Raw genomic sequence first — 10,925 nt, forward strand, 5'->3', positions numbered from 1 at the left:
CAACTCTCTAACCCAGGAAGCTGCTATGGTGAAACATTGAACAAACCACCACCTTCTCTCACCGTCTTTTATTATCATTTCTCTTTGTTTTGAAGGAGAGAGTCTTTATCTGAGCTTATTGTGAAAGTTACTCATTCTCCGTCGTCAAAGAATTCGGAGAGTGTCGTTGTTGATGGATTGAAGTGTGTTTCACATTTGTTGATTCATAGGGATAGTGTTCATTGGTCTGATGTGTCCACGTTGTTCAATCTTTTTTGCTAGGGTTTTTGTAGGCTAAAATATGATTTTAGTCCCTGTAAAAAAAATTGTTTTTGGTCCCTGCAAAATTTAAGGACTATTTTCAAAAACACAAAATTTTGCGGGGACCTTTTTTAAAAACAAAATATTTTGCAGGGACCAAAAACTACAAAATTGGTTCAGTTATAATGTGCCAGCATGCAAATCATCACAAAAGTGGAGTCAGAGACTATTTTCAAAAACAAAAAATTTTGTAGGAATCAATTTTTTTTTTTTTACAGAGACTAAAACCAAAATGAAACATATTTGCAGGGACTAAAACGATATTTTAGCCATTGATTGAAGCGACCCAACATTTGGTTTGCGGTGTTGTGGATTTTAAGTGAGACTCAATCTGAAGCATTGGTTTCATCTAATGGCTGTAATTAATTTGACTGTGTTAACTGCATTTACCAATTCTCAGCTTATAAATAGCAATGAATAATTTATATTTTCCCCTTTCTTCTTCCAGTGTAGGGTTCTTCTCAGTTCCCACTCATTCGCTCACCGGAGAGAAAGGATTCACCCACGGCGGCACAATGGAAGCTTCTTCGTCATCATCTTCGGCGATAGCACAACAAACATGGGAATTAGAGAACAACATAATCCCAATGGAAACTCCTTCAGACGATTCAATCTTCCACTACGACGAAGCAGGACAAGCCGAATTCCAACGCGATAAGCCATGGGCAAACGATCCTCACTACTTCAAGCGTGTCAAGATCTCTGCACTCGCTCTACTCAAGATGGTTGTTCACGCGCGTTCTGGTGGAACAATCGAGGTTATGGGTCTTATGCAAGGTAAAACCGATGCTGATTCAATCATCGTTATGGATGCTTTTGCGCTACCTGTTGAAGGAACTGAAACTCGTGTCAATGCTCAAGCTGATGCTTATGAATACATGGTTGATTATTCTCAGACAAACAAACAGGTTCGTCTTTTCAATTTCTTACTTTATTTTAAACCCTAACCCTACCTAGTTAGAGTATATTTTGCCCCAATTAGCTGCCTGCTGCCGTAATTATAATCCCGTAAACCCTAAATCCTGATCACAATTGATTTTTCCCTTAAACCCTAACCCTAATTACAATTGTGATTTTTCCCTTAAACCCTAAATGGTTTTAAACCAACAGTTGTACGAAAAGGCGTTCGTAGCTGTGTGAATTTTTCAGAACATTGCCCAAATCTTATTAAACTTTTTTATACTATCATAATGTGTAATAACATAATTTCTCATTGTTAATGTAAATACTTTCATTATTTTGTAACGTTTTTAGAAGAGACAAAGCATAAAAAATCCAAATGATACAATAAATATGTTCGTTACCGGTTGCACGGTGTATTTTCGTGTCAGTTTCCGTGATTTTTGTTCACTCCGTTAAAACAGAGAAAAACGGTATCATCCACCACCTATACCTTTATGTCGCAGCAGTTTTTGCGGTAACAGACCCAATTTTAAAACCTTGGTTGACCCTAATTACAATTTTGATTTTTTCCTTAAACCCTATCCCCGATTACAATTGTGATTTTTCCTAATCAGTTGATATTTTGCACCAATTAAATCCCTAACCCTAATTACAATTGTAATTTTTCCCTTTAAACCAACACTGATTACAAATGTGATTTTGTCCTTTCACCCTAACCCCAATTTTAACTGTGATTTTGACCTGATTAGTTGATTTTTGTGTGTGTAGGCTGGGAGGTTGGAGAATGTTGTGGGGTGGTATCATTCACATCCTGGTTATGGTTGCTGGCTTTCTGGGATTGATGTTTCGACACAGATGTTGAATCAGCAATTTCAGGAGCCGTTTTTGGCAGTTGTGATTGATCCAACAAGAACTGTTTCTGCTGGGAAAGTGGAGATTGGGGCTTTCAGGACTTACCCTGAAGGTTATAAGCCTGCTGATGATCCTATTTCTGAGTATCAAACTATTCCTCTTAATAAGATTGAAGATTTTGGTGTCCATTGTAAACAGGTCCATTGTAAACTATTCTTTCCTTGCTCCCCATTTCAAACCCTACAAACTCTTGTTTTTTTGTATTTCTCTCAACTACATTTGTGTGTTTTTTTCAGTATTATTCCTTGGATATCACTTACTTTAAGTCTTCTCTTGATTCACACCTTTTGGATCTTCTGTGGAACAAATATTGGGTGAATACACTTTCATCTTCTCCTTTATTGGGCAATGGAGACTATGTAGCTGGACAAATCTCAGATTTAGGTACTCTTCAGTGCCATTATTTTTTTATGTGATAATTTGTTTTGGTTTTATATTATTCTTATTGAATGTCCTGTCAATGTTATATTCTGTAATTATGAATATCTCAATTGGGAAATTTTCTTTGTTGCAGCCGAAAAGCTAGAACAAGCAGAGAATCAATTGGCACACTCGCGTTTCGGGCCACTGGTAGCACCTACACCTAGAAAGAAAGAAGTGAGTGATTGTTTTTTTATACGTCTTCTGCAATGTACTGTCTAATTATTGGAATTTCTTTATTGAGAGTTTCAGATAGATTATTCAAGTTTTTCACTTGTTCATTTGAAGTCTAGGACGACTATAATTTTTTATGATTGAAACTGTTCTTGTTGTTTTGTTCCCGTCGAAAGAAAGGAGAGAGGGAGGGAGGGTTTTTTAGTTTGGAGCAATCTTCAGCCCATGGCATAGAACCAATCTTGACCATGCAAATGCATGATAAACTGTTATCTATTTGATGTTATCTATCACTATTAAAGAGCCATCACACTGGTTAATTTTTCGTTCTGACATATCAAATTCTCAAATGATTTGCAGGAAGAATCTCCACTTGCTAAGATCACTCGTGATAGTGCAAAAATAACTGTTGAACAAGTGCATGGTTTAATGTCACAGGTAATTGCCAACACCATCCTCCTACGAAAAAAAGAAAAAATATGTAAAAATATTTCTAGACAGCTAAAATATTATGGTGAATTTGTTGGATGCAGGTAATCAAGGACATCCTGTTCAACTCTGTTCATCAAGCTAACAAGTCTCGTACAGAAACATCTGACCCTGAACCAATGATTGAAAGTTGATTTTGGTTTCTTTTCTACTAGACATGCAATTGCAGTTTTTGTGTTTGCCGTCTTCATCAACGGCCAACAGATTTACTTTCAGCGGATAGACTGTTAATCTAGTTTTGCGTTTTGTGTAATGCTCTGTATATCCTCGATGGCGTTGCATCTTACAAAACATTCTTCCAGGCTTATTATCAACCAGGCAATTGGATTCAAGTTCTCATAGAATTGATTATAAATTGCACACAGTGTAGTTATAAATCTCGTGGTTCACATTTAACAAATTTTATTGTGCTTTATTATTTTACTATTTCAGATTTTAGAAATTGTTTTAAATTTGAAGCATTTGATAGAAACATGAGGTTATTGTTTAAAAAGAATAAAAATATAGTTATTTTTCTTATAGGAGATGATTTATTTATTTTTGTTTGTAGTCTTGAACATAGTTGACAACCGTTCAATTTGTAAAATTGAGGACTTAAATTCAAAAACTAAAATATGAGCAACTAAATTTTCAAGAAATACGAAAATGATATATCAACTAGTACATTTTTAAAAAGAAGTGCAATCAAAACCAAAACCAAAGGTGGGATTTTGGGTAAATGTTTTTTCTAAAATATTTTTTTTTCTCTCCTATTATTATATAGTATTACTCACAAAGCAAAGAGAACTCCCAAATAGGGTGGGATTCCCGTGCTGTTTCCACACCTCTACAAAAGAGAGGTTTGGTGAAATAGACATACATGTGAAGTTGTAGAACCGGATAGAAAATCCCTATGAAGCTTGTGTGTTTCTTGAGATTGACTTTGGACTTTTCTTGCGTAACTTTGGTGGAGGGCAAAGAAGACTTTTCTTGCGTAACTTTGGTGGAGGGCAAAGAAGACCTCCTTCCGCGGGAGCTGTGCCTTCAGGGAGATATTATAGAAGAGCTAAAATTCTTACATTGTGTCATAATACAAATCAAGGACCAATCTCATGTGAACATTTTTTGTGGTGAAGGCATCCCAAAAAGCAATGGAGGCGTGTAAATGTTTCCTGGACACGACAGAGATGGACCCTCCGCCAAACAAGCAGAACAGATTAACAACAAGATTCACCCGTCGAACAAGTAGGGAAAAGAAAGGGAGGATGGTCGTCCAACTTGTATGAGTTTTTTCTTAGACCAAAAGGTCAAATTTAGGAAACTCGTAAATTATGGATGGTGATTTTTATTTTTTTCAGGTGTTGGGGATGATTTTAGCTAGATTTCAAAAATTATTAATTTTGTTTCTCTTATACTCCCAAAACAAACAAATAAATATTATTATTTCTAAGCTTTATTTATAAATTCTGAAATAAGATCCTCATTATTAGAGGAACTGAAATCTACCTAAAAATAAAATTCTTGGTACTCGCAAACTAACAACAAGAAATTAACATTTCACAAAGCATACAAGTCATGACCACAGTGGTAAAATTGGATACATATGCTATGTAAGAATGGTTGGTTTATACTAAAAAACAAAAAGGATTGCTCTGAAATTAGTAAGGTAGGTTCTAGAATAGTTCAACGTTGTGCCTGCACATGAATGTACAAGAAAACTAAAATTTTGCAAGTCATTTTCATATGGTACGGTAATTCAGACCTATAATCAATTAGATGCCCAATACAAGAGGCCTCTATGAAAACGTACTCTTCATCTTTTTCATCCCCACCACCATCAAGAGCAAAAGTCCAAGTGAAATAGAACTTCCAAAGTTATCTACTTTATAATTTTAGTCGTATTTTTTTCTTCGAGAATCATAATTTTACTTGTATTTCAACCTCTGATGATCTTTTATGAATTTCCAAACAAAGTATGCTTCTAATAATGAATGAATAGTATCAACGTAGTGTGACACAATTTAAAGATAATTGAGTTTTTTGAGTATGTGGTCATAAGTTAATTTTTAACACGTGTGTATTTTGACACGAGTGTATTTCCGATCGGAGGATACTATTGACAAAAAAAAATGTAGTAGGTTAGAATTATGTACTAAAAATATAAATGAAATTTTTTATCTCAACACTTTTTTATGACCATATTAGGGGTACCCATTAATAATTGATTTAAATATATTTTTTGATAAATAATTCTTTGGTTATGTCTGCCAAAGAATGTTTTGATCCCACTCTTTCTGTCTCTCTCACTGTCACACCAACATGCAATTGATAAGATTCTCATGGGATAGCATATATCAAAAAGAGACGTCTTCATTCACAAGCAAATGGTCCTTTGAATTCTCTTTTTTGTATGCAACTCTCACATTGCACTTTAACCACACACATAGGCACACATGAGACTCCTCTCTCTAGAATTTGGTTGTGTATGGAAATGAAAGGCTAGCCACTTCAAGGGGCAACTTAATTTCAGAATACAACAACAAACATATCACTATATTTTTTTTTCTTCTCACTTTGCCAAAATTATATTTGTCTAAGCTAATTTGTCTTGTGACCACTATCTCACTCACAAACTTCATCATCTAAATTGTCTTTTGGGTTTTAAGAGACATGTCCTAGTCCTACCACTATTTTCTCGTGATAAATCTGACTTGAACCATCCAAGTATCCAACTTCTTGTTGTTAAAACCAACCACAAAAACGTTTTCTGTTTTATGAAAGGTAAAGAATAAAAATGCAAATTACTTTAGTCTAGTTTGAGGGATGAATATGACAATACTAATAGATAGCATAACACCGTAACAGTATCAAAGGGTGGGGGTAAAGTAGAAAAGAGAGCTTTTTGACTTTTTAAATATGGTTGGTTCAGAGAAGTACCAATCTTTCCAAAGTGGATGGTAATTAGAAGAGTGAATCATCATAAATTTATTGGTTTTTGAAATTGTAGATTAGACAATTTTTTCCTCTAAATTTATGAAATAAAAAAAAAAAACTAATCTCTAAAATTAAAGACTATTTAATCAATTTAACTCCATAAATCAATTTCCATGAATTTGGATTGCAAAACAAAGAATAATTAGAGACTTAAGTCAGTAAACAAACTTCAATTTCAAATCATTTTATAAAATTGGACAATCAAATTGCTTAACTCAAATGTATTTTTTTGGTATATATCCAAATTGTGATTCATCAAAATTCAAAATTATCACAAAAGTGAAAATGCCCTTGCCACTTGAGGTTGGAATGTCTATATAGTCCTCTATGTTATGTTCTATTTATGTGCAATTCACAATCACACAAACAAACTATGTGGTGATTTTCTTATATGTCAAATGCTTGAAGAGAAAAAAACACATTCCTAAATTAAATTGTATCCTTGCCTTTGAGAGTGAAAGGTGGGGCACTTCCACTATTCAGATCGGATACATTCCTTCTCACCCGGACAGCAATGATTTTTTTGCAAACCCAATCCATACCATATGCCTTGTATAAGGCTGTTTATGAAGAATCTTTGCTCCACTTGGTTCTCATCAATAGACAATAATTTAATTGATTAATTTTTGTTTAGTGTGCCTAAAATATGAGAGAATTACTATAAGCCCAATCAACTTTTTGGCAGCAATAATAATAATTATTCTAATGGAATCTCTTATCTTAGCCTTTCTTTCCAATTTCTTTTTTCTATTCAACTTTATACTCATGGTGTGTCTATTATATTACTCCATTGCCTATTTGTTTTGGTAGGTCAAAAAGATAGGGCATGAAGGAACTTAATTTGTGGAGGGTAATGTTAGGATGCAATAACTAAGGATCACTTCATAGAATATTAACAATATTAGGGGTAAATGTGACATTGTTATTGTTAGTGTACACGTATTGAAAATATTGATATATGCCATTTTCGTTAAATGGTAACCATTGCTTGTTTGAGAACTCATTCTATTTTCAAAGGAGACCAAATCTTCTTTTTTTTTTTAGCATAAATGCTTATTTATCTTCCCATGAGTCATGGAAGATAAGATACACATTGAAAGCTAAAGGGAAATGATAGCTTCCCACTGACTATTTAATTTGGGTCAACGCATTATGTATCCAAGCTGAAACAAAAATATTGGTGAATATCTTAATATATCACTCTCTGTATCCTAAATTATACTACTACGTTTTAATTTTTGATTGTTTCACATAAATTTTGTAATGTAATTAATATTATATGAGAAAAAAAATTATAAGTTTTTTTACAAAATTATCTTTCATTAATGATATAATTTAAGAATTTTTTTTTCCACAAAACGACTTACTCCATAATTTAGAACGGAGGAAATGCTCTTTTAAAAGCTCTTAATTCCCACTATAATTAACTCAATGCTTCTAATACACCAGTACGTTTTTAATAAGCAAACATGCTTCTCGTACTAAATATATAACTAGTTTCACCCAGTGTGGGGATGCTTGAGCTAAAGCAAAACAACACTCTCTATATCTAGTTCAAATCTAAAGTTTCAAAAAATTAGAATTTAGCTTTGAATATAGTTCTTGGATTTCTTTTGTACATTTGTACCCCATAACGTTTATCAAATTCTTGGAAAGACAAATGCTCGTTGTTAGTAAATTGTTAGAGAAGATGGAAAAATGTCAGTTACGGATGAGCGAAATGAAAACTTTTTTTTTTTTTTTTTTTCCGATAATTAGACGTTTATTGATAAAAGGAGTAATCGAAAGAATAGTCAAAGATTAAATAGAAGCCATCTATAATCTCCTACCAGAGAACACAATGACAAACTCTAAGATTTAAAAACGTTTAAATTTAGCCGACTTTAAAAAGAACTATTAGCCTCAAATGAGATAAAATAAATTAAACCATACGATGTAGGGCTAATTGACACCATCTAGTTTGATACAAAAAAAATGTCTTACTAAAAGATATATTTGCTTGCATCGCCCCCGGACATATAAAAGCTCTCATGGCACCTGTGTAGTTGATCAATATCACATAACATTGACACCACAATGTCACACAAATATTCTACCTCGATACACAAGCCACACCATTGACCATCTTCTAGGAATGACACCAAAATTGTTTAGCTAGGACTAGTTAAGCTAAACAATATTTATTAGACTTTTTATTTATTTTTTTACCCAACATGTACTTGTTCTCCTCTTATATTCTTTCCTTAGTTTCCCGTATTCATCTTTATCATCTTTAACGTGTATGCATACATGTATTCACGTTCTTCCGATTTAAAGGTCTAGCATGAAATGTCACCGTCGAATTGATGCCTATACTCTAGGGCCATTATAATGAAGGAAGCAAATTGATGATAACGGACCATAATTTTACTTGTGTTTTTTATGTGGAAATTGAAGAGAAGAAGAAAAGTATAATGGACCAAAGATTGTTATTTGCTTCAATAGCACAACAAGAATCAAAGTCGAGGAAAATATAATGCAGTCTGGATCGATTGTATTGTAAAGCCAATTCGAATATTCATAATCATCAAAATTATATACATTATTAATTATTAATTTCTAATAACCATCCAAGAACTACTTGGCCGTGCATGTATGAATTAATAATGCAGAGGGAAAGAAAGAGGAATCAGAAACAAGCTGTTATATTCCACTTTTATGCCCCCAAACTTGTTACATTGAAAGAGTATTTTTGCACTTTGCATATGTATCTCCAGCGCAAAATGTATGTGCCAATTGGGAATATTAATTAGGACTCGTGTCTTGATGTATAGCTTCTTTTTCATTACATCCCTTAATTCATTATACGCTACTTTAACACATTGCACAAGAATTAAGAAATATAGTTAGTTTTGGTAATTAATATAATTAGTTCAGATCATGCATAATGTTTTATAAATGAAAAATATATTAAAATAAAGGAAAAATGACAAAATTCATAAAAAGAACTGTTTTTTTTTACATTGACATTTGATATCTTACATTGAGATTTTTTATTCAACATTTAAGAATCACGGGAGATCTCACACACATATACGCAAACTCATTTTAAGTACACTTCTAAATATTGTTTTATTTTTTTTATTTTTTAAGATTTTATTACATGAACTCAATTGAGTTCACATACTTGAATTTATTATAATTTTGGATATGGGCTATGTCATATGTGAGTTCCTATACTACTACATAGTTCATGTAAACAATTCACACATCATTCTTATACCAGTTCACGTGCTCAGTACACATAAGTTTTTGTACCACCTACACACTTCACGTACATAATGCAAATTCAGTATTACATATATAGGTGCACGTGAATTAAAATTAGTATGCAAAAAAATTGTGGAAAAAATGGGCATGGAAAAATGAGAGGAAGACAAAAAAAGAGAAAGAGGATGAATATGAAGATCAATTAGAAAAAGGTGATGGTTAAAATTTTGAAAAAGAACAAAGAATATTTTCGTTTAACTAGAATAAATCTATCTCTAATCTTGTTGACTTTGTGTTAACTATAGTTATCTAAACATTGCACAAAAAAGATATGTTATAATGTGACTATACTTTCACTCTATATATACACTAATTAAGTGATTTAATCATATTAGAATCTTAACAATGAATGGGCAAAAGATAGTAAGATAAGTATAAAAATGAAAATTTGGTACGTAAGAAAGGTGGTTGGAAAGGAAAGTAAAAAAGAAGTGGGTGAAACTAGAAAAAGAGAAATTTAAGTTGTACAAGTAGGAAACAAAAGGGGAAAGGAAGAAAGAAGACGCATTAGAAGAGAATAGTAACCTAACCATGATGATGATCATAATCTCATAACCCATAGAATTCGTGCGTGGCATGTGAAAGAACAATAGCACTTTTATCTATCGGAATTTTAAAATAGTCTCTATTTGTACACTTTGTTAGTCGAAATAATCTCTGACGTTAAAATATTTGGTTAATATTGTCTTATCAGTTCTTCAATATACTTACTTATCATCTTATTAGTCCTTATATGTACTTACTTATTATCATTTCATTCTGAAAAAAGTTATTTCAAGTATTGAGAGATTATTTATGAGTCAAAGACTTTTTTTACTAACAAAGGGCATAAACATGACTATGTTAAAATTTTGATACATTTAAAGACTACGTAATTGTCCCCATGAGCTTAGCTCATTTGGTAAGAGATAATGCATTTGTATGCAGGGGCCGTGGTTCGAACCCCGTACATCCCACTTATTCACCTTTAAGGTGAATTTCTCTAACCGCTAGACTACTTGACTGAAAAAAAAAATATCATAACTAATGCTTATATATTCCGGATGAAAATGACTATTAACCCTCAAAAAAGTGTTGCTTCTTCTGTTTCTGTCTATGTGGAACCCCACCACCTTCAAAACAAAAACGCATAAACCATACACATCATCGATTCTCACCTACAAAATTTGGTACATTACCTGGACCGGTTATTATTAGTACAACTTTATTTATTATCATACATGACATGAATGAATATACATTGCATTGCATACATGTAACATTGGGAGTATATATAAAGCACCCTATGGCTCTAAACAACCGCTGCATCACCCTTTCTTCACTTCATTTTTTTCACATTCCCTGCATTTATATATTTTCTCAGCTCTATTGTTCCATGACTGTGTATCACCCTTCACTTCATTAATAATAATATATTTCTACTAAGACTTGTCTGTTGGTCCAAC

The 10,925-nt window shown here is 32.8% G+C and overlaps 1 protein-coding gene across 1 annotated transcript; it reads left to right on the forward strand.

The window, feature by feature from the left end:
* The first annotated feature begins 698 nt into the window (after positions 1-698).
* LOC11433036 (COP9 signalosome complex subunit 5a) lies at positions 699-3,629 on the forward strand. Its single transcript, XM_003603483.4, has 6 exons — positions 699-1,208; positions 1,972-2,253; positions 2,352-2,499; positions 2,630-2,712; positions 3,070-3,147; positions 3,243-3,629. Exons 1-6 carry the CDS (start codon positions 714-716, stop codon positions 3,330-3,332), a joined length of 1,176 nt encoding a protein of 391 aa, XP_003603531.2. The 5' UTR covers positions 699-713; the 3' UTR covers positions 3,333-3,629.
* Positions 3,630-10,925: the final 7,296 nt, after the last annotated feature.

This window comes from Medicago truncatula, chromosome 3 (assembly GCF_003473485.1).
Source record: "Medicago truncatula cultivar Jemalong A17 chromosome 3, MtrunA17r5.0-ANR, whole genome shotgun sequence".
Taxonomy (NCBI): Eukaryota; Viridiplantae; Streptophyta; class Magnoliopsida; order Fabales; family Fabaceae; genus Medicago; species Medicago truncatula.